Raw genomic sequence first — 25,343 nt, 5'->3', positions numbered from 1 at the left:
AGTGTTTTCCCATGAACGCGGATATTTTTTCAGTGTTTCAGGTGAACGTGAAGGATTGACAGAGGTCGAGTGACGACTTGTTTTGTCTAATATGTTCTTGTAACTAGATTATGCAGCGACTGCTAGACATTTTATTAAGCGAGCGGTTGATGACTGAGTTATAGGTGCACTTATTCCTACGTCAATGAAGCATGTTAAAGATGATTTTTAATGGTTGGACAGTTCTTCAAATTACGGCAGAGACATGAATTTCTTTCAGTTAGTAACGGTACCTCACTGAGAATAACTTCAAATTCAATTTCATGACATTCGATCTAACATGTGAGGATTTTGTCGTGAATCTTTTCGACTAGAGAATGGGTGTTTAATGGTATAGAGTGCAGTCATCATGATTGACACCCTATCAGCATCTTCAATTGTCACTTGCGTTATCGATCAGGCACGATCTTATTGATAGGAACCTCTGATTTTTCTTTATTTCCAGTAAGCACTAAATATGCGTTTTTTGGTGTTTGTGAAGGAAGATTAGCGAGCCAAATTTATGTTAGTAGAAATGGAATTTGATGTTGTAATGCATTTCATCGGTCCTTCCAGCTTTTGTTTCAGTGATATGGGTTAACTTCCAAAACACTGAAATTGAGTGTGGAAAACTGTTCTTGGACAGATCAACACTTAGAGGCTCTAGTTGAGAGTACGTAGTTCCTGATATCCATTCCAACAAACCACTGGAGTCATCGAGACCGAAACAAGACTTCTACCCGTGCATACCAGATTTTTGAGTTGTTTACTCCGCATACTGAAAGTCTGAATTCCAAAATGGCAATCTCTAAAGTTATTGTGGCTTCAGATATTTGAGATAATTCAGAGGAAGCCTTTGAAAAATGACTCTCGAAGTCACTAAGATCATTAGGTGAATACATCATATGAAAAAGTATGGAGAAAAAATAAACGTGAGAGTGGTGGACAAAAATTTGAAAATTCCGAAAATAATGACAAAGTTATAATGAAATAAGTCTACGTTAACTACCCCTATAAGTGCAATAAACTTATAAAGCCTTTACACAAGTCAAAAGAAAATCTAAAGCCCGTGTAGAGTGGATGATCAATTAATCGTTGGGGGTTATTTATATGGACCTTGAGAGTCGTTGGACTACGAGTGAGGTACATGTTGAATGGAATTATAAGGTCCATCAACTTACAATTCTGTCATCTGGAAATTGCTAATTGAAGAACAAAGGTTATAAGTGGTGCGCTTCTTGAGTTGTCCGTTACACTAGCAGTTGTGACTAAATGTAATTAAACTTGTAAGTGTAATCATGCCGTTTCCAGACTGGTCATAAATTCCAGAGTTTGCTTTCACTGTATGATAGATGCACCCTTCCCGTCAGTGCGTACAGATCCCACCACACATACACTGGGTAGCGTGACCATTAAAGAACTCGATATCTTTGGTCTACTAAATAAGCTTGACATAGGTAAATCCACGGGGCCCGATGAATTGCATCCTAGGCTACTGAAGGAATTATCTAACTTCGTTGCGAACCCTTTAAGTATATGCTTTAACCTGTCCGTAACGCAGGATCGTTTACCAAAAGACTGGAAAAACGCCACAGTAAGTCCTGTATTCGAAACAGGTACGAAACACAAACCTGAGAACTACCGCCCCGTTAGCCTAACTAGTGTGGTTGTTAAAATCTTAGAAAAGATTATTTGGAAGGAGCTGTTTAAGTACCTCGATGAAAACCGGATCCTTTCGGAGAAGCAGCACGGTTTCAGAATAGGGTAGGACTCTAATTTATGGACGAGCCAATCAGAAGCGTTTAGGGAATTTCAAGGTCACGGCGCTAAGTTCAGTGCGAGATGCTCACATTCGATCGCTTTACGGCAGATTTTAGAGAATAGGTGATCGTTGAGAGACTACAGCAGATGGGACTATTAAGAAGTTCCTGTGTCTGTGACTGCGGCAATTAAATGACCGCAGCACGGTGTGCAGACTGTCGCGATGACATTGTATTTCGTTGTACTATATGTTGTAGAAAAAAATCTGCTCGAACTGGCACTTTTTTTGCCCGGTCACGGCTAAGGCTAAGACAAACCATGATAATCGTTGCAAATTGGATCATAAAGTCTCCAGTAACATTAGCTGCGGCTATACCGATGATTGGAAAGCGTATAGATGCCTCTCGAGACTTGGTTTTGTGCATCATGTGGTGGTGCACAAACGTCATTTCTTTGATCCAACGACGGGGGGCCCATACAAACAACATTGAGGGCATGTGGTCTAGGCTGAAGTATTTTTTAAGACCCTACCACGGCTCCAGAGGACGATTATCATGGAGTCATATGGACGAGTTCTTATACCGCATGCACTATGATTTCAAAACTTCTGAACCTATATCAAACCTCAACAAGTTCTTAAATAATGTAAAAGAAGAATATCCATTGTAATTCATCCCTTTTTCATTATATATTTTCACTTCATACTAACTCTCTTCTGATTGGCTAATGTCCTCAAGGTCACTTAAAAATTCGTTCAAAGGTCGTCCATAAAGTAGAGTTTCACCCAGAATAGGTTACTCTTGTCTCACTAACTTATTAGTGGCTCGTGAAAGTTGGTGCACTCCTAAGGACCAAAAGTTACCTGTAGACGTAGCCTTCATTGATTTCAGCAAAGCTTTTGACAAAGTTCCGCACAACCGGCTGTTATATAAGTTAAGAAATGTCGGGATTGGAGGCAATCTATTAATGTGAATAAAAGACTTCTTAGTTGGGCGTCAACAAAGAGTACGGGTGAACTCAAAGTTATCTAGCTGGGGAACTGTGCTTAGTGGAGTGCCCCAGGGTACAGTTTTGGAGCCAGTGCTATTCCTCTTGTATGTAAATGACCTTCCTCGTCTCTTATCATCATCGGTCTTGCTATATGCTGACAATGTCAAGATATAGAGAACGATACGAAGTAAGGGTGATAGCTTCGAACAGTGAGCTTCTGGAAAAGGTTCAGAGAAAAGCAACTAAACTGATTCACGGAATAACGAAGCTTCCGTACGATGCTCGACTGGCCAAGCTAAACCTTTTCCCGTTGTCATATCGTAGAACTAGAGGCGACTTGATTACAGTTTTCAAATTGCTTAGTGATAAATTTGCACCTGATATGCCCTCATTTTTCTTGTCTCCCAAAACAGAGAATTTACGAGGACACTCCAAAAAAGTTCACAAGCCCAGAACAAATTACTTGTCAGCTGACTATCGACTTTCCCATCGAATCATCAACGAGTGGAATTCATTACCTCAGCACGTGGTTGAGGCTCCATCCGTCGACTCTTTCAAAAGAAAGTTGGATCAACTGAGAGACCAGCATTGTCAGGACTAACACAGGCCATCAAGCCTCCTGTCCTTCCCAAACTGAAACTGAATAAAAATCTCGTCGTCCTCGTAATATTTGGTGCATAGTTTTCTCTATACACGCGTATAGAGAGTTCTAGGGAAATATTGGGTAAAATCGAAACATTTTAGGGTTTTTGTGTCATTTCCCCAAGATTTTCTATAGCGGCCTCCTCAAAACGGATAAACCAGAGCTCCCAATTTTGGGGAAAATTTGTCCCATTTTGGGGAGGCTTTGGCGAAATGGCACAAAAACCCCGAAATTTCCCCAAAGTTGGGAGCTTGGGGGGTAAGATGTGGGTTCGGGATATTAGAATTCAGAAATACACTGACGGTTAGAACTTTTTAGAATTCGACACGGAACTTAAAAGAAGTATTGTGTTAATGTACGTATGTATGTTAATTTACGGGTCTACTAGAATATGCCAACTTATCAAGTCATATACGGAACTTAGGTTTTAGCAAGTGTTTAAAATCATGCTAAACAGCGAAAATTTAATTATATTAAGGGCTCTGAATTCGTTGTGTAATCAAGTCCGTAGTTATAAACGGGTATTTCCCATTTTCGTGAGCTAGCAAGTCTAGTTTTCAAGACTGACTAGTTGCTCTGCTCAGCACTGATCGAGAATGTATACATACCATAACTACGCGTGTGGATCTGTTGCTTGAAGACGATTCGAAATCGTTTGCAATGGTGCAGGTTCATCCATTATTTCTCTTCCTTCAAATTCTAAGCTTCTGAAGTCCTTATAATTTTTTGTTTCACCAATTTGAAATTTTTTTCTTGGATTGTATTCTGGTTGCCTAACCCTTTCCTTCATCACTAATGATGCCTTAGTACGGCCGAGAGTGAGGAAAGTCCTCTCTCCCTCTCGAAATGCATTCACATGGCCACGCGTATACAGCCTCCGCCAGGGAAGTCCTACTCACTGCCTTCTCGTGGCATTACTGTTGTTTACGAAAAAAAGAAGACGAAAAGCGGATGTCCGGCGCTTTAGCCGGATTCCAGACCAATGGTGCACATGGGCTCCAGTATCCTGAAGGAACAAACGGCGTATGAACCAATTGTTGGTCACCGGCTACCATGGGACTGCATCCCCTTACGATGCTCCACTGCCTTGTGGATCAGACCTTTAGGTCGAAGGCTCGGGGAGTGGCCCTCTAAGAAAACCACCTGCTTCGGTTTGGGCACCCGGGCAGTATCACAGCCCTCACACAAATCAAATGAGATTTGTTTGGCGCGTATGTATTTGGTGCCTCCTTGTGCCAATATCTATGTGTTAAAATAAATAAATAATGATAATACTACCTATACTACTCTAGGATTTGTCCTAACAGTTTCATCTCTATGTACTAATGGGATGGTGTAACCTAAACTGTGTACATGGGTGCCAGATTGCAAGTTACGTATGGCTGAGTGACTTTAATTTACTGTTCTTTCCAGGAGGTACCATGCAGACTGTATTCATGGTTGCTGAGAAACCATCACTAGCTGAATCAATAGCGAAATCCTTATCTAATAAGCGTAATTCAAGTCGACGTGGATTCAATGGAGCATGTTCTATTCATGAATGGACTGGTCAATTTATGAGTGAACAAGTTCGCTTTAAAATGACGTCAGTGTGTGGTCACGTAATGAATGTCGATTTCTTAAGTCGTTATAATAGTTGGGATAAAGTAGATCCTGTAAGTTGATTTTACTAGTCTTTCAAATTCAGGCTGAGCTGTTTGTTGCCCCGATTGAGAAAAAGGAAGCTAACCCCAAATTGAAAATGGTGGATTTTCTTCGCCACGAGGTTTTTTATATCTTTGACAGTACTATTGTTTAGGCGAAAAATGCTGGTATATTAATTCTTTGGCTGGATTGTGACAAAGAGGGTGAAAATATCTGTTTTGAAGTTATCAATTGTGTTCATTCAGTTATGGTACACCCCGTGAGTTGCTTATATATCATGTTTATTTACTTCTCAATGCGTTATTATTTTTTATTTGTTACCATTAAGAATTTTCATACATTCAGTTTCTTTCATAAACTTAAACAAAGGAAAAGCGACAACTTTTGATGAATACATTAAATTCACTGTAGTTCTTTGCTTTTCCTTCAGCTTCATATGAGTTAATGAGTTTAATTATTTCCAGTTATCAGCATTATATTAAAAGATGAATTGTCATTCAATAACGAGTACGTTATGTATAAGTTGAGAGTTAAAGTTTTAAAAGAGTTGATAGTTCTAGAACATTAATAACTTTTCACTTATTTTCGACTATGCAACTGTGTACAACTTTAAACGTTTAAGAATTATAATGACCAATTGAGGTGTGTCATCGAACACTAGTGCAGATCATAATTATTAAGTATCTCGAACACATTATTGTAATATTGTGACAGCTTTTTATTAACGTTCCCGATCTTTTCTATTAACTGATTGACAGGTGTAATCTGTTTCTATTAAGTTATCACATTTGATGGTTTTCTTTCTTCGTTTATAAGTTTGCACTTCCGTCACCTTGTTCAAAAGTGCTTTAATGTTTGGAGATTAGCAGTTGCTTGGTGAATAGTCATAGTTTATTTCGGCTCACTACAACTATTGAAATATCAACTGGAGGCTCATTTGTCATTCAGTTTTCCACTTCATTAGCACCTGATTTACTGTATATGTTTCAAATTTACAACGTAGTAGTAGTAGCTTCTGCGTTCTGTTTTGCGTTTCCGCTTTTACTTAATTTTCATACCAGGGGTTATTATTGGAAAATATTAGTTCTCGTAAATGAAATGTCATGTAAGCGTCAGTTTATAAAGAAACTTGATTCCAACCGCTCAATTGTACTGAACATATTGGTTTCTTTTAATCCCATATTTTGAGAGCGCATTGTCCTTAATCCTAGCTTAAAGTGAAAATACTTATTCGTCTCATTTCATAAACTTTTTATTTTATGATTAGTCTGTCTAACCGTGATTTTACGTTTAGAAAAGAATTCTACGTGCACATTTCAGTGCTGTTACTGACCAAGAACTACATGGTGCTATGAAAAATCTTAGAGAACCTAATAAACACGAAGCATTGTCAGTAGATGCTAGGCAAGAACTTGATCTTCGAATCGGTTGTGCGTTCACTAGGTTCCAAACGAAATTTTTTCAGGTGAGTTTTCAGAATTGAAGCAATGTCTTCCTTTAATTATTAAAATAGTTTATAAAATCATAATTATGGTAACGTTTGTATTCCCTTTCCGACGAGATTTTTTTTAGGTTATTTAGCTTTTTATCTAAATACGTATAACTGTTCATAAACGTGTCTCTAAACAGACTATTCGGATTGCGAATAATGTAGTAATAAGTATTTTAATTGAAATACAAGCCCGAATATTATAATTAGCGTCTATTTCCTCAAAACTTTAAGTATCACTACTACATCCATGGAAATGAATACATAATCCCTTGAGACTGCTTAATGATACCCTTATCGATACTCCGTTAGGCTAGAAAGTATATCTTAAATTCTGTAGCCCTTCATTTTTAAATTCTTTCGTGGGAAGACTGTGTGACTGGAGATACTAATTTCCTGTGAGAAACAGCTTATTGCCACTACTCCCTAGTGTAGTTTGTATTATGACTTCCCTATCGGATCTTTATCTTACTACTTTTGGTTTTAACAATTTTAAAATGACCTGTTTGGCATGGTATGACCTTAAATGGTGATATCATGCCCTCATTTTTGCCATCTTTATCTTTCTTCCCACCGGCTGAATCAATTCATCTTCTTAAACAGATTGTTATAAGTAAATCGGCTCCAACTTTCGTCGCAGCGAAATATCAAACTGAGCTAGATTCAAAGATAGCTATTATCCCACCAAAAATTACAGATGGAAACTGGCTGCGCTTGCATAAGGTCTTGGAAATGGCTGTTAAAGTCGCTTGTGGCGTCGCTAAACGTCCCATTTATGTAAGCTATGGGTTTCTACAGGGACCTTGTGAGTGAAACAATCGGAAAAATTGATGGGACGCTATTCAATAGCATCCAAGGGTTTTTCTATGTGCGGTTCAGTTGACCTGCTTCCCCAGCAACATAGACCAGACTATCCTACACTCCCTAGCCGTTGACAACCTATCCACTTGACAAGGGGGTAGTTCTAAAAGAACTCTATCTTTTAAAGCTGCACAAGTCACTTCGCCCGGGTAAATTGTCTCCTACTCTTTTTAAGGGTGACGTCAAACTTTGATCATTAGATTGAGTTGTTTGGTAAGGCTTTGTAAATAGAGTTCATTTCAGCACTTTGGAATGAGGTGATAGTCGTCAACATCTATAAAAAAAGTCTATGTCATCAGTGCAGTAACTTTCGGCAACAGATATAGTCTATCACGTTCGACTTATTGGCTCTCATCATACTTCACAGACTGTCCAAATCCCATAAAAGATTGACTGATGAAAAGCAGGCTGTTTTTTTTGTGTGATCGTGGATGCATCGACCTCATCTTCACCCTTCACAAATGTTAGAGCACCTTCATCCTTATTTCAGGTGAACAATCTTTATGCTTTTTGATATCAGGAATACCTTCAATTCGTTGGATAGGAATGTATTTTAATCTTGTCCGTCAAGAAGGGGTGCTCCTGAGAAGTTTATTGACATCTTGTATGGTCTTTATACAAACATCTTAGGCAGAATGAATACATATAACCACCTCCCCCTTTGTTTCATTCCATAAGTGGAGTTTTGCGGGGTTGACTAGTTTCATCATTCCTCTCCAACTTTGCCATCAATGATATTCTAAAAACAACTTTGATGGAACTAGGAAGTTGATAATGATGGTCTGAATGTGTTACCTAGAAAAACACCTTTCGATCTTGAGTATTCGAATGATATTGTATTACTTTATGACGATATGTGCTATCCTTACTTCATCTTGTAATCAATGTCAATTGGTATGCCATTTGCTTTGCACCTTCTAAGTGCAAAACACTTTCATAAGACTGGCAGAAGCCCTGTGCCTACAATCACTCCCGGCGATATTGCGTCATAATTAAGCTAAATGTTTGTGTACCTAGCTAGGCGTGTGAGTGCTGGTGATTGTATGAGTGGTAGTAAAAGCCAGAGTGGCTTATGGGAACCCAGGTTGTCTTTGATGCAGTCGCGTTTTTAGTCTGTCTGTAAAAGATCGGGTTTACAGCGATTCAGTGAGGGAGAGAGAATCTACTCTATGTTTGTGAAATCTGGCCTCTCTAAATTGAGAATGTTTGGCGTCGGTCTTCTTTTCCTCATAAGAATTGATGACGTTTTCCGACAACATTTGTTAGTATTCTTTAGGTTCGGCAAAGCCCTGGAGCACGGTGACAACCACTCAGTTGGCGTCATCACCTTGAAATGTCGATTTCAGTAGCTTAGTCACACGGCACGAATGTCATCCCAAAGACTTCCACATCATCCATTATTTGTCGACTCTGGAACTAGTTGGAAAAAGCGAGATGGTCAGTTTATGGCATGGTGCTGCGGTATGAAAGGAAGCTATGTCAGGTTGGCGTCTGTCTATCCATCGTAAATCCTGATTGGGGTCTGATAGGCAGTGCAACCTAGTGACTTAGAATATTATCAGTCAGTGCCTGGGACAGAAGCCAAAGAATGACGATCCTGTTGTAATCCTCCTTTAAATTCGTAAAATAATGAAAAGAAATCACTTAAGTGGGAGGATTTTTTTGTTTGTATTGTTAGCTTAACTGTATTTTCTATCATATACTATTTTTGTTCAATTATTTTAACTATTTTTCTTCTCTCTCGTCACTGTTATTACCACGCTTTAAGTGGCGTATTTTATATTCGCTGCCCAATGTTGTTCTTAAATAAATGTAATTGATAAATAATAGTGTGTACTGTATGGCTAGACGAATCGTTGTAATTTGACTGCATCACAAGTTTACTAGGTAATTATCACTAATTCTGGCTTATTAGTCTCATTTATCGTGGTAGTGATAGAATGAAATTGAAGATTTTACGGTAAAATTTAGACCGTTATTGCTAGCATTTTATATTTGTTTGTTTTTCACTAAGTAAGTAGTTTTTGTTAACCATCTACTCATATATCTTGCTTTCATTTGTTTATTGGTTTTTGTATACATTCTCTTGGAATAAAAGTTTCATTCTGTTTAAGGGGAAGTATGGTGATCTAAACAGCAATCTTGTGTCGTTTGGACCTTGTCAAACACCTACACTTGGATTTTGCGTAAAACGACACGATCAAATCCAATCATTTAAACCAGAAACATTTTGGCGGATAAAGGTAACTAAAAACGTTGTGTTCATAGTTTTAACCATGAATGTTTAGCCAACTTTTATAATGTGGCAGAAAATTTTAAATTCTGTCATATATTTTCTCTAGGACTAGTTGATAATCGGTCTCACTATTTATTCCGTTTCGAGACTTGGGTTTACTTACTTATTCTATATCTCTATCTGTATAACTTACAAACTATGTGCAGTAAATAAACAGTAATTCTATATTGCGTTCATTGGTGATTTGAACCTTTGTCTTCCTATTTACATTAAGTGTTAATATGTCACTTATAGTTCCCTTTGTTTATATTTTGGATACTAATGTGTATTTTTCATTTGATTGCATAACTACTTGAGCTATTGACTTAGTGTTGGTCACATTACTTTAACATTAGAAAAATTGTATTTTCTTCGGCCACTTATCTGATCATTTAAATTTACATCTTCCACTGATTAAGAATAAGGTGAGATACATCCTATTAATAATAGTTTTACCAATTTATTTTCCGGATATTGGGTCATGGATTCATTAAAAGTTTTGTAACTATCAAGGTTTGTGCTATTATGTCGCGTTATCAATACTGATATTAGATGAGTTTCAAAGGTGGTATTGTATGACTTCACATTAAGTCATGTTTATCACCTTTCTATAGATTGTCAGTTTATGCAAGTCATAGATATCAAATTTCAGTTTTGATTAAATGATTCGAACCTTTATTCTTGTTATCATTAGTAGTACACCTGTCATTAGGTTTATTTATATTATCTTTTTCGTTGTTATCATAGGCTCATAAACTGTCTTGATTAGTTTGATATTTTCATATGTCAGTCAGTCATACACTTCGTAGAACCTGGGACATGTGTACATTGGTTCAAGTTGCCATACCCCATTGGCATAGCTCGATTAAATTATCAGGACTAATCCCAGAATAGTAGAGATGGTAATAGTAATAATAGTAATAGAAAAGATTATTGATCCAAGTTACAAGTCGAGATAAAAATAAATTAGTGCAATAATAATAGAACCTACGAGGAATTCAGAAACTTGGGATCTAAGGGAAGATAAAAAGTGAATTTACCTGCTCCACTAATTACGCGAACCCCGAATATACATACAAATATTATTACACATTAAAGTAAGTCCTGATAACAATCTAATTTAAAACAATGTTGTTTGCTCATATATGTTGTACTAAATCAAGTATCTGAAGATTTATCCTGTCTTAATAAAATCATTTTTAGTTTCTCACCTCCGATTCATTTTTGTTAATAATAATAACGTGCTTTCTTTCGATCATAGGTCTCGGGTGTAGATGATACCGGGGGTGTATTAGAAATGTCATGGAATCGTGATCGTATCTTTGATAAAGAAGCTGCTTCAGTATTTTTAGGTCGAGTCAAGTCTTCCAAAACAGCAGAGTAAGTCAACGAAACCAAAACTTTTTGTTTGTAAGAAAATAGCTATGGTGTGAAAGATTCACAATGAAAGTAGTAAACTGATTTATATCAAAGATTATTATATGATGATTGGTTAGATAACTTGGTTATTGCGTTGTTCCTTTTCTTCATAATCAGTAATAAAATAATTAATCAAGTGTATCAAGTACATGAATTCGACTGTAGTTGTCACTTCACGTTGTTACCAGTCTAATAACTATTTGAATATGTATGTTTCTTCAAAACTGTTTCTTTCTATTTAAAAACTGCACAGAAATATGCATTTATAATGCTTCTGTACGCTCGTTGCAATGGTAAAGGCTTATATGCTTAACGTGAATTTTGAGTATTCTGGAATGATTTTTGATCATGAACACATATGTATGAAAATGTCTGAAACAATAAAAAAACTTAAAATTATCTTGCTCCTAATCAATTTTTTTGTTTTATAATTAATTTCTGTGATTTTATAACTTTAAACAGAAAATGATAATAAACCATCAAATAGTTTTTTAAGTCTTGATGCTTCAGTTTCATTATGAGAGTTATGATAAACGGTAAATATTCCTGACACAAAATTTCCATATATTATCACGTAGTTTTATGCCATATATATGCTCAAGTTCTTTCATAAAGCTATAGGCTCAGTACGTTTACGTAGTCGAAATTACTGAAATTTTAAAGATCTAAAGATCAGTGATTTAAATTGATTTTTTTTTTTGAAAGTTGGTATTGTGACCGAAAAATGGTTGTCTGTAAATTGCTTTGTTACGACTTTAAGAAAGTTGGTTTAGAACTCATTTCAGAAACGTTTGTTTGCGATTAAATGAATAAGCGTAAGGACTGCTTTTCATATGCAGAAAAGTATTTATTTCTCATTTTCTCATGAATCGAATTGTTTTAATGTATATTTTATTCAAATAATTGTACTTAAACGGTCATACGTCATGCATATGCGTTTATTTTACTGCCTTTTAAGATTTGTAAACTTAACTCTATTTTAGAGTCGTCCAGGTATCTGTCAAACATAAAATTAAACCACGTCCACAAGGTTTGAATACAGTAGAAATGTTACGAGTTGCCAGTGCTGGTTTAGGTATTGGACCACATAGTGCAATGGCTATTGCGGAACGATTGTATACATCTGGTTACATAAACTATCCACGTACTGAGACAACAGCTTATCCAAACACATTTGATTTACGTGGATTACTACAGCAGCAGGTATGATACGTTTTGTTAGTATTCTTCAGAAAAGCCACCAAGATAGTTTTCTTACGTTTATTACTCTTGGAAATATGTTATCTAAGATTGAGTATATATGCAAACAATCATTTGAGACAATTTAGATTTTAAAGAATTGGAATTGTGAATAAATTCAAGTTCGATGTGAACCTCAACATGATTCGGAGCAGTAGCTTCAGTGACTAACTCTTTTACTTTACTATATTTGATCAACTAACCAATTATTATAGTTTTAAGATTGAGTTTTCACTTGATGTTTTTTGGGTATGTTTATTGTAACAATATTCCAGCCTGTCTCAAATTCAACGTCTATCATTAAAGTATTCTTCATTGTCACAAACTGATCATGTAAGATTAATATAGTAATCATAATTATTTTACACCCTAGTCCAATTAATGTAACCTAGTTACTAGGTGAAAACTTCCGAACTCAGTATTACATTACATTTTGTTCTTGTTTGATGGCTGCCAAAACTAAAGTAGGTGAAGTGAGACTCATCTATACTTATTTGCAGGAAACTGGGGAATTTTCCAAAAAGGAGATTATAATTGCCTGTTACAGTACTTTCCTACTTTTCTTGAAATTTTAGATTCTCACATGAGATGACATTAGTACAGTACAAAGTTCATAGGTTTTACTGTATTTAGATTGATAGAAATCTTGAACGTTGTCGGTCATAGTTATTATCCATCATTCTCACTTCAACCAGATAATAAGTTTAAGCAATCGCAACCATTAAGACGAATAAATCATTTGAATCACGAACTGAATTTTAACCACACAAATATTAAAGATCAGAGAACATTGGAACACAGTCGTCATTCCACGCTGCTGAGCTCCACAATTCTAAGTAAACAGTTCTCCATTCCCCCCTCATTTCCTGTGTTTGTCCAGTTAAAACCCGATTTATAGGATATTTATCTGCACGCTGAACGATCTTCCTAATGCTTCCATCCTAAGAAATACATAAGTTTAGTTATAATTAATGAGTTTTATTTTGCATGTAATTTCATGCTAAAATTTTAATTCACCACCTCTGTTTTTCTCTACATCGATTTAATCATTTTAGGTGAATAATCCAGTTTGGGGAGATCTAGCTCGTGAAATTCTAAAAAGTGGGTTAACTCCACCTCGTGCTGGTCATGATGCAGGTGACCATCCTCCTATTGCTCCTATGCGTTTTGCGTCTTCCCAAGAACTGGGACATGAAGCATATCGATTGTATGAGTACATTACACAACATTTTATCGCTACTGTAAGTGATTTTGTATTTTAAAAAAATTTTAAATGCTCATTTATCAGTGTAGATGTATGTTTTTAGAATACCAAGAAGACATATTGCGTCCAAAGTCGAAAGTGACATTTTTTAATTCTTCATTGATATCAGTCCATGGTGAAAAATTTCTTCGAACTAAGCTATTCAGTCAGTTACTGAAATTTATTAGAACTGAATTACTTAGTAACTGTTACATACTGTACATTAGTTTTTTTCATTAGCGTTGAAAGCTTTATACTAAACATCGTAGGTGCATTTCACATAACTTGGTTGGCAAATTTTGATCGGTTTTGAAAAAGTAAATTGTGTAATTAATTACTTCCATGTAGTCTAAGATGTTTTTACTGTAAGTTATTGTGAATTATGTGGGCGCTTTTAGAACGAAAATGAAGGATTCAAATTTCCACAATTAAATTACAAAAATAAGTTCACCAAGTGATTTCTGGATATCTAGCATCACCAACACGATGATACTCTTTTTTCCCTATTTACCTTGAAGATTATGCCCGATTGTTGTTATGAACAAACACAAGTGACCGTATCCGTTGGTGATGGTGAATTGTTTACAATAAGTGGATTAAAAGTAGTTGACCCTGGTTTTACACGAATATTAACTTGGCAAGCAATAGAAGATAAATCGTTGCCTATAACACTTCTTAATCAAGGCTATCAATTCAATTTACTTGAAGAACCAAGTTTAGTTGAAGGACAAACTGGTCCACCAGACTATTTAACTGAGGCTGAATTAATTACGGCTATGGAACGTCATGGGATTGGAACTGATGCATCAATCCCAACACATATAGAAAATATCGTTCAAAGAGGTTATGTTCAAGTAAATTCTCTATCATAATGATGATATTATGTATTTGTTTCTTCGTATTTATGTCCGTATTATTTTTGTGTCCCTAAATAGAGATAATTCGACTCAGCAAATGTCAACACTTATAACAATAACCAAACTGTTTATTTATTTATATAGAGGCAAATTAATTGCGAGGTAGATTAGATAACTAACCAAAGTAAGGATTAAAATTAATAATTAATTAATATAGACAATTCGAGACTTAGGGTAGATGTGTATCAGTTCAGGGTACTACATTTTCTCACCAATACCGTGAGAGAGGAGATCAATAATATGAAATGAACTTAGCAATAAGACTAAGAGGCTAATAAATACGCAAGGTAATTGAGTCACTGTTAACATTTTAGGACCATATTGCTCATTACCTCTGACTACCCTTCAGTCAGTCATAGTCTGTATGTGGTATATGCTACTTATGTTGACAGATATAAGTAGTATGTAACACCAATTGGAAGTGGAAAACCTGGCAGCAGAAGGCTATGAAGGTCAACTTGAAGAAAACAGAAACGAAAATAAAAATATAATTGTGGACCAGAAAAATCATACTGAATGTGAAGGTTAGGTGATGAAATTTTGCAAATGAATTATTCAATGTATGCTCCTTATATTTTACCAAGATATTCTGTAATTTTGTATCAAACAATAAATTGGTGTTTTCCACCTGAGTTCTTGTTCCCTGTGTTTACAGAAGCTGGCAGGAGTGTATCGCTGTTCAAATTGTCACACTAATATATAGATGGCAATTGTTCATCACTATATATATATCTTGATATTGTTCAACATGAAATTATCTTGGCTTATATAGCACATAGCTACTGGGGTCTAACCCTAGATTCCCTACAACCATCATGTATATATTTAGCTGAATACTAGGATTAACTTCAGGCTTTCATGTAAAAAACTTAAGTCACTTACTTCGCTTATAAATCAGCATTATCTTATTCCACTAAGATTATCCATGTTGATTCGTACTGTTTTTATGTGAAAATTTAATCAAGTAGACATCTGCTTAATTATTTAAATAATTATAAGTCAATTATATATTTATTTATTCACTTAAACAAATGGAAATGAAATGGAGAATAAATCTTTAACTTACTAATTTTCTGTTTATTGATTAGACGTTCAACGTTAGCAAATAAAATACAACAAATTACTAACTAAATCTTTTTAGTGTAAATTTTCTGAGTTTGCATTTCATTCTGATTTGATAGTAATGATAATGTTTTAATGTCTAATAATATAAAACCTATATTGACTGAAAAATACGGGATTATCATGAAATAGCAGAAACTATGATTTTAAGTTATCCTCTACATCCAATTCGTAATTGAGAGCTTATTAACTTTGAAACAAGTGTTCAATGCTAAGCTGTCTAGTTTTAATAGAAGGCCTTATACTCTCATGAAAAAACATGCTTTATTAATTTACTTTCTCAATTATTAACCATATAAAAGCACTTAATTTTACTGTAGACTACTTTTAAACATTAAATAGACTAACAATCGTATTAGTTTCAATGTTTTATACTTTTCACTTTATGGTATTCATTAACTTGAAATGTGTTACTGACTTAGTTACGAGAAATCAATGTAGAAATTATTTTTTGTTATTTTTTGAAGATTTTTCATTATTTTTTATTTTCTCGAGGTATAACTTTTTTACTTTCGAAATTATTGTTTTCTCGTTCATTCTATTCCTATCTATATGTTTGTGTGTATGTGTTCTTTCTTAATCAAACACAGCTTCTTTCGGGGCGAAAACTACAACCTACACCATTAGGGATTGTACTTGTTCATGGTTATCAAACAATCGATGCCGAACTTGTCCTACCACATATGCGTAGAGCTGTTGAAGAACAATTAAATCATATTGCTCGTGGTCATGCTAAATATGATTTAGTATTACAATTTGTTTTAGCTATTTTTGCCGCAAAATATCGTTATTTTGTTGAACATATCAATGGTATGGATCAATTGTTTGAAGTTTCATTCACTACTCTAGCTAGTTCAGGTAAACCTTTATCCAGGTAAGTGGACAACAACTCGCTTGATTTTTTTAAAATTTAGTAGTTTTGACTTTATTTGCAAGATGGACTTTTCTAAAACATTAACAGATGAGAAAACTTTATCGAAACAAAAACTATATGATAGTACTTGTTTATGATACATCAAGATACATGAAGCAAAATCACTATTATCACTGATCGTTGTTATGATGCCAGGGTTTAAAGATTAAAGGTATTATATACGAGTGCCACTAAAATAATATAGGCATTCGATAAATTATGTTTTATAGAGTCATTTTTTGTTTATTCTCATTTCTGATTTTTTTTTATTCATAAGTAAGGTTGTTATTTGCAAGCGTATGGCTGAATTCGTGTTTAACATACATACTGTAACTTTCGACTAATTCTAGTAACTATTAAATCTAGACGTTTGCAATTCATTTTATGGAACCCAGAAGAATTTGTTAAGTTGATATATGAACCTTTATTAGGACGTAGTTACATAGTCTAATTATAGGTTATAAAATTGACAATAAGAAAAATCAACTACGGTTCACTAAAGACATTGTATATTAAACATGTACAATTTTGTTTGAATTTGGTTAACTATAGACAAATATTTGAAGGTGTGGCTCATTAATTTCTATACTTGACCTTCAGCTCCATTGCACTTGTCGAACCTGAGCCGACTAACTGGAATCATTACCTGTAACATAGTTGGTGGATCTTAGATTTTAATATACACATGTATACATGACTGTTGGAAATTAAATGGAATATAGATTTCTTACTAAAGTTAGTTCCTACCAAAAAAAAACGTAAAATCAATCTTGATGTATAGTATCACTCGGTGTGAATGATTGTATCTGGATTCTTCAACAAAACCTTAAATGCTATTGCTCTTGTGTGCATAATGTGCACGTTGTTTATCAAAGAAATTAGGTTGTTTACATGAAATGTTAACTACATTAATCACTAATCATTTCAAAGTAAATAATTGAAAATCTTGAGTTATACCCTAATTGGAATATGAATCAGATAAACGTTAGATCCTTGAAATAGATTTGAATCTGTCAAGAATTTTATGTGTTGAAAATCTTTATTTTCAATGGTAATATAATTATTTTAACCGGAGATATTTCTTGTTCACCAAATTAATTCAACTTCAGGTAGTCAGTTACTAACTAGGCAACTATATGAATCCCTATACAAACGTCTATAACTATTGTGAATTCACTTTATGAGAATTGAAATTCAGGAATTTTTTATTTCAGATAACTCCAGACAGTGTACGTTTTCATTCATCCAACTGTTTGATAACTTGAATTTCCTTTTTCTGTGTTATTACTATGCATTTTCATACTTTAGATGTGGAAAATGTCATCGATACTTAAAGTTTATAGATTCTCGACCACAACGACTTCATTGTTCAATTTGTAATGAAACATATACATTACCACAGAATGGTACAATTCGACCCTATAAAACCGAAAAGTGTCCTTTAGATAAATTTGAACTACTATGCTATACTCAGGGCGGTAAAGGAAGAGTAGGTTTCTTTTTTATTATTTACTGTATTAATTTATAATTCCGGTTATTCTATAATAATTGAAAATACATTGACCTGGTGGTTACCATTACTTATCAAGATGATCCAGCCAAGCTATACTGGCTCCAACATTCGTTTCTTTAAGTGTTATCATTCTATACAGGTCAGCTGAAGAAGCAACATCTTCAGTGATACTGCCTCTCAACAATGGAAGTAGGGAGGCCCTATATTGAAACAGAATATAAATTATAGAGAACTGAATTCTTGTTTTGGGACACCGACTGGACACCATGACCTCTAGTTCTCATAATGAACTGTTCACAACCATGAGATCAGTAGGTGATCTTTTTCAGTGTTAATTTTGTGTCAGTCAGTCAGCTACAACGTAGGACCAGGCACATATATGCATCGGTTCAAGTTGCCATACCGCATTATCACAGCAAGATGAACACCGGATTCATAGAAGTAGTTAAGTCAATGGTGGTGATATATAAAAGAAAGATTGTGTATAAGGATATGGTACAGGAAGAAAGAATTAGTTCGTAGAAAAAAAGATATGAAGCGATTTTAACCTCTTAGTTTAAGAGAAGACAGAGAGTGTATACACCTACGCCATTGTGATCGATTCTGAGCCATGTCACCAAGAGTCTCCAACCATTGGTTACGAAAGTCACGCGTACCCCAACCAAGTAGTCTGCATCTACCAACATGGCTCAGACTAGAAGTTAGTGACTTCAAGCACTGATGCCACGTTTTGGTTTGGCCGCCCCTAACCTTCTTCCAACCATCCTGAACACCGGTTAGCATTGCATGTCGTGATAATCGGTGCTCAGGCATACGCAACACGTGGCTCAACCATCTCAGTCGATAACGATTTACAACCTCATCAAATGATTTACCATCATTCCCTAATGCCCTGCGTCTAACCTCACTATTACTTACACGGTGATACCAGCAGACGCCAGCAATATTTCTAAGACATCTGTGGTCAAATACTAGTAGCTTACGATTATCTTTAACTTTTAATGGCCATGTTTCTCAGCCGTAAAGTAGGACAGAACGAACTGCCGCGCAGTATACTCGTCCCTTAATTGATAGATGGATATCTCGCCTTCGCCATAGGTGACGTAAGTTGGCAAAAGTCAAACGAGCTTTCTGAATCCGTGTTGAGATTTCGTCAGACACCAACCCATTAGGGCTGATCAGACTTCCAAGATAAGTGAAGTTGTCAACGCGTTCGACTACTTCACTCCCTATCCTTAGTTCAGGTGTTGACGCAGACCAGTCCTGAAGCATCAGCTTGCATGTGGAGGGAGAGAAGCGCATTCCAAACATTCTGGCATTGTTGCTTAGTGCTACCAAAAGACTGCATTTTGTCCGCGTCTTCACCAAAAGGACTATGTCATCCGCGTATTCTAAGTCGATAAGTGGACCTCCTGGTAGGAAATCAATAATCGAGAATTCAGTAGACGAGAATTTTATTTCCATCAGTAGGTCTATGATGAAGTTAAACAGAAATGGAGAAAGTGGACAGCCTTGACGGACACCACTTGAGGTTGCAAAAGCAGATGACAGTTCGCCATAAGCTCTGACCCGACTGTTAGTGTTCGAGTAGAGATCCTTCACAAGGTTTATGTACTTCTGAGGTACGCCTTTCAATGACAGACACTGCCACAGAATCTCGCGGTCTACGGATTCAAATGCTGCTTTTAAGTCGAGAAAGACCACCATTGTTGGACGCCGATAAATATGCCTGTGTTCTAGAACCTGACGAATGGTGAATGTGTGGTCGATGCAACCACGACCAGGTTTGAAGTCAGCCTGATTTTCTCGTGTTTGCAGTTCACAAGTCTTAGTTAGGCGTCTGATAATTATTGACGCTAGTATTTTATGTACATCTTAAGTTGTCGGTAGTGCACATTGTAATATGCCGTGAAAATTTAATTTTTTACTGTTATAATGTTTGTTATGTACATTATTTACATCTTTTATATATGCATATACCAATGATTATATCGTTTTGATATTGTGGGTTATCAATCAATAAACATAGTTTAATCTGTTGAGGGAATTTTTATGCCATATAAATGAAAATTAGTTGCGTAAGGTGAAATTCTTAATCGAATTTTTCCACAAACACTTAATGTAAAAGCCTTTAGGAGTTTGGAAATTTATTTCATGTCTAACCTTATTATGGCATTCTATTGTTTCCTTAATCTCTGTACAGGGGATATGAGGTACGTTTTCGACTTTAGATAATTTGTACACTGTAATTAGTGTTCAGGTCCTGAGAAGATGAAGATTTGTAACTTCAATGAATAGTTTTGGTTGTGTTGTCTACTTTGAAAAGTTTGTTTAAAGTAGGTCGTAATGATACTTATAAAAACAATGAAAGTTTCGCAATTATACCATACAGGTCGGAGAACACGGCACCATTAAAAGTTCTCACAATGATGATGAAGCTTTCGACTGGGTTTTCTGTCCCGGATAGTTTGGTTTCGAAACTTTCATTTACTTTTTGAATAACACCAGTACAAACTGCATACAGAAATAAACTATTCGAATTTCTAGATATATAACTAATAAATTGTTCTGTCAACATCGATTGTGATTGGTTGTTGTTTATCCTTTTCTTTATATGTATCTCGATTATCATCCCTTTTGATTTTAAAGTTGCTCATAATTTTTACGATTGGTTGACAAAATGGATTGATTTTTTCATGTTAATTGATTGCTTATTGAACTAAGTGCCAAGCTTCTAAAAATTATTTTATCTTCTCAGTATTCTCTCTGTCCGAGATTTCAACATTTTCCCAGTTGAACGTGTCCATAATTGTCTACCTGCATTAAAGCTAGTTGACGTTCATGCCGATGTATATGAAGAGAGTGGCCACTTTCTTCGATATATTGTTTCTCGCAATTGAAGCATTGTACTTTTTAGGTGCTATTTCATATTTTAGTTTGAATAAGATTGATTGCAGTGATTTTCGTTGTTTATGCACTACGCCTATTTCAAACAGTATCAATAATCTTTGCTGTAGTTCCTGATGTATCCTTCATATATAATATGAATATAGGTGACTTTCTAGACATTGAGATCCACCTGTTTTATGGTCCAATTGTGTGTATTCATACATAAATGAGGGATTCGCATATCAAAATTGTTACTCCCATTTAGTTATATCAAATAACGATAATATTTATATTTCCTAATTTTTATCCATATAACTTTTTATGCCAGCAGTTTAGCTTATATTCTATTCCACTGTTAATACAGTTAATCTTTGAAAAAAAAAGAGATAATAACCAGACAAAGAGGGAATAACATGGAGTTTATATTGCCATAGAAGCGAATATAGTGGGATTAGTATATTTTATTAAATCTAGATTTTTGTTTCAATAACTAGAATTTTAATTTGTGATCTCTTATGAAGTTCTTTTTCTGTTCTATTATTTGTTTATTAATACATATATTGAAAAGAATTTGTGTAACATCTAGTCTAACAAAAAATAATTTATTTCGTTTATTTATTTACATAGAATATGGTTTTTTGTCCATATTGTTTTTCTCATCCACCATTTGAATCAATGCCAAAATTATCCGGTTGTAATAGATGCCCTCATCCAACATGTCCACAATCAATGGAATCATTAGGAGTTGATGCATGTCCTGATTGTCCATATGGTATACTAGTTTTAGATGATTCTAATGCACCAAAATATCGTTTAAATTGTAATAGGTTAGTTTATTATTATTACGTAATTCTTTTTTTTTAAAAGAATCATAATCTCACCTAAATAACACAAATTTCATTCTTATCAAGTTGGGATTTATCTTGATGATTATTTCATTATTCATAGTTTTGAATCATTCACTACATGATGAAGTTTCACTGCATAACTTTCAGGAAACATATGATAGTTCATAAATTATGGAAATGGTTATTCTTATTCTACAAGTATAAAATATATCTATATCTTAAAACTTTTATTTGTCTATTTTTCAAATACTCTTTTTCATTGGGAAAAAGACAAGATGATCGTTTCTAACGTGTATATACTTGTATATGATTTTTAACAACTATTCATTTCGTGTTGGTTTATGATATTTTTCATTGTCTTACAAATTAATACTATCAGAATATACATCAATTTTATGCGAAATTCCGATGAACTACTATTTAGATTTAACCGAAAACTGATTCTCATATTATAATATCAAATAGATAGGCTTTTAAAGTTATATTAAGAAATTGAATTGCTTAGTTAAATTCGTTTGTTTTCTTATTCTTAACTATTCCCATTAGTCATTAAAATAATAGAATTTTATGTCTTTGAAATAGTATTACGAATTAGTAGTAATGATACAAATAAAGCGGCAACATGTTAACGAGACAAACTAATGAAAAATGAAGTAAAAATTTGAAGTCAGCAGTATAGTGTTATTTTATGGTATAAAATCACAAAGTGAAACGTTTTAAGAATACCATAATTGAAATATTTATTTGTACACAGGGTTAAAACTTCATAAATAACAATCATGTCATTCATCATCCTATAAAATACTGTGGATGACTAGGTCGACGATTATTTGCTTGTTCAGCATGTTTTTTTTGTAAATAAAATGTAGAGTAGATTCTGTTAAATTTGAATGCAAATTAAACGTTACCCTTACATTATTATGTTTATATGCGTTCAGTAATCCTCAAAGTGGATAGTCAAAACTTAACGGTTTGATTTGGTTTACTTTTAAGGATGTAGTACGTGTCAATTTTATTTTAATGATAATTAGTTAATAGATGATAAATCTAAAATTTTTAAAATAAACAACCACGGATGGCCATAGTTGATTACATAAACCTTAGACACATTCTACTATTCAAATGAAATTAAATAACTAGATTTCGACACTTGGTCGTGGAATAATATCGTTCTTATGGATGAGTTCTTTCTAGTTTCAATGAATAACCTGATCTGTCGACTCCTATAATATATTTCTACTATCCTCAAAATTGTTAAACTCGCTGCAATATTTGATTGCAAATTGTTCTAGAAGTCATACAATTGATTGAGCCAATCCATTGAAGAAATATGCTTCTATGTTGATGAACTTCGAATGTATGTTTTTGATTGAATTGATAACTGAACAGTTTTCTGTCGTAGACTTTCTTGTTAATTCCAGTGTATTCATAAATCAATAGAAGTAATAAATAAGCTTAGTAATAGTACACAACATCCAAATGTATTATTCGAAGTATTTGAAATCATTCAACTAAAACCGTGGATATAATTTTTGTGGATATCGGTTACGGATATTTACATGTTCCTGCATGAATTCAAGTTTTTATTTCTTAAAGCTGCAGTTATAGACATATTTTTTTAACTACCTCACTTTTGATTGTGTGGATTTTACAGGAGTTACTTTTAGATGTTGTGTACGTAAGTTTAAGAAGTAATTTTAGTGTTTTTTGATGAATGCTTTTTCCCCATTTTCCACTAAAAACTTTTATTGTTTCGACTTATTGTATGCGCACTGTTTTTGTTCTACTATAGATGTCCAACATTCCTGTCTATTTCTGACGCTGTAAAAAGTATGTCTGTCAAAAATGTTAGTTGTTCAGTATGTACAGCTATGCATCTTAACTTGAGATTTGATCCGGTATGTACAAACTGTATTTTTAGAAAAAAATATTTTATCTGGTTTTACTCATTTGTTTAACATAAACAAAACTCGATCATTTTAAATCTCTCTTAATTTAGATATAATTTGTTGACTAGTCTGTCTATGCCTTTTTGTGTAGTATGTTTAAAAAGTACATTAATTCATCAGCAACGTTTGTTGAGTCCATTTGTTTATACTAATAATTGGCTTCGATATTAGAAGAAATGTAAGATATACGCTCAAAAAAAATTGTTCAAAATCTGAAACAAATTGTAAGTATCGTCACAAGTTTAACCGTGGTTGATCATAGCTGTTAGGCCTACTCATCTGTGAAGTTGCACTAGTTTTGCTGATAATAATTACTACAAAGGTATTCTTAAGTGAGAACTTCTCGTATGATTACTATTGGTCTATGGTATTATTGTAGTTATAAATTATCAGGTTTCCGTATTCCATTTAACCTGCGATTCGCAATTTAATAATAGTTAGTTTTTTTTCTACCATTCGAGAAAGAGCAACTAGACGAAAGTTCAACAAATAATCATGGACGGTTTTTTTGAAATTTAAAATACATATCCGCTCTAGTTGCTAAGATGATATCAACGGGCATATATATATATATATATACTTTGGTACCGATTACCCTTCTTTTGCTTATTGTAAAAATCTCACAGTTACTGTCTGAACGATAGTTGAAATAAAAGTGTGTATTTCAGTCAACTGAAATTGGACTAAGCTGAGTAAGGTACTTGTGTGATAAATTTCATTAAATAAGAAAAATATCGCTGCTATTTTACTAGGCCTATGTATGCTGAGCCTGAATAGATAATTGCATAGGTACTAAATTTCATCATGTAATAAATTGAACTGATAATATGATTGTCATCATTTCAAATACTCCTATTTTGTTTCCAGGGTAAAGTCCCTAATTCAAGCGAAGATAATTCTGAAAAAATTAGCACTACATTCTCTGGATGTGCATTCTGTACAGAATCATTATGTTCATTATTCACTATTGTAAGAAAAAAGGAAGCACCGAATAATCCTACTGTCAATTTACGTGGTTCACGCCATCATTCTGGAACCCATCAACGAGGTGGTCGACGAGGGCGGAGTTTTCGATAAAATTTACAGACTATGAACTATATTGATGTCTGCTAACTGATACTTATGAACGTAATTCGTGTACATTGATAGTTGTGATCATATTACACTGTACATAGTTATCGTCTTTGTTAATATAAATATATACATATACTAAAGCAGTTAATAATTTTAATATTGTAAAAAGAACAGATGTAAATAAGCTGTCAAGATACATTCAGAAGCTGATATAAATAAACAAGCTAAATAGTCTATGCCTACACCTCTAAGGTTCATTTAAATTCCGAATAACTTCTCAAACATAATTTATTAACCACATAAATGGATTATTTTTTATATTAGTTTTATGTTTAAAATACACAACTGGGAACCTTAATATGAGAAAATGAGTTTTTAGTGACAAAACCTTATTTCCATAATTGTTAATTGATTATTTTTTTCATTTGTACTTCGGGTTACATATTTATAATCCCTGGTTTTCAGCATACCACTTTTAACCAAAAACATCTTGATGTTATACATCACAAAGACTATCCCGTTAAATTATTGTTATT

General features: G+C 34.2%; 1 protein-coding gene across 2 annotated transcripts; it reads left to right on the top strand.

The window, feature by feature from the left end:
- The first annotated feature begins 1,096 nt into the window (after positions 1-1,096).
- On the top strand, positions 1,097-25,152 carry TOP3B_1 (DNA topoisomerase 3-beta-1). Of its 2 annotated transcripts, none has more exons than XM_051213474.1 (14): positions 1,097-1,304; positions 4,826-5,177; positions 5,211-5,315; positions 6,351-6,521; positions 9,521-9,649; positions 10,943-11,061; positions 12,084-12,303; positions 13,395-13,580; positions 14,101-14,436; positions 16,212-16,495; positions 17,843-18,023; positions 21,564-21,763; positions 23,577-23,682; positions 24,601-25,152. In XM_051213474.1, the coding sequence occupies exons 2-14, from the start codon at positions 5,154-5,156 to the stop codon at positions 24,808-24,810; spliced, it is 2,271 nt and encodes a 756-aa protein (XP_051069457.1). In that variant the 5' UTR covers positions 1,097-1,304; positions 4,826-5,153; the 3' UTR covers positions 24,811-25,152. The 2 variants fall into 2 exon arrangements, with proteins under 2 accessions (XP_051069457.1, XP_051069456.1); XM_051213473.1 differs by having other exon boundaries at positions 1,097-5,067; positions 5,100-5,177; positions 9,505-9,649.
- Positions 25,153-25,343: the final 191 nt, after the last annotated feature.

This window comes from Schistosoma haematobium, chromosome 3, assembly GCF_000699445.3.
Source record: "Schistosoma haematobium chromosome 3, whole genome shotgun sequence".
NCBI lineage: Eukaryota > Metazoa > Platyhelminthes > Trematoda > Strigeidida > Schistosomatidae > Schistosoma > Schistosoma haematobium.
The sequence above is the reverse complement of the archived record's forward strand: the minus strand, read 5'-3'. Positions and strand labels throughout refer to the sequence as shown.

Coding starts and splice junctions, on each gene's coding strand:
- TOP3B_1 (XM_051213474.1), top strand. CDS start 5,154: ATGGTGGATTTTCTTCGCCACGAG. Junction 6,522..9,520: donor TCCAAACGAAATTTTTTCAG/GTGAGTTTTCAG, acceptor ATTCTGTTTAAG/GGGAAGTATGGTGATCTAAA. Junction 16,496..17,842: donor TCAGGTAAACCTTTATCCAG/GTAAGTGGACAA, acceptor TTCATACTTTAG/ATGTGGAAAATGTCATCGAT.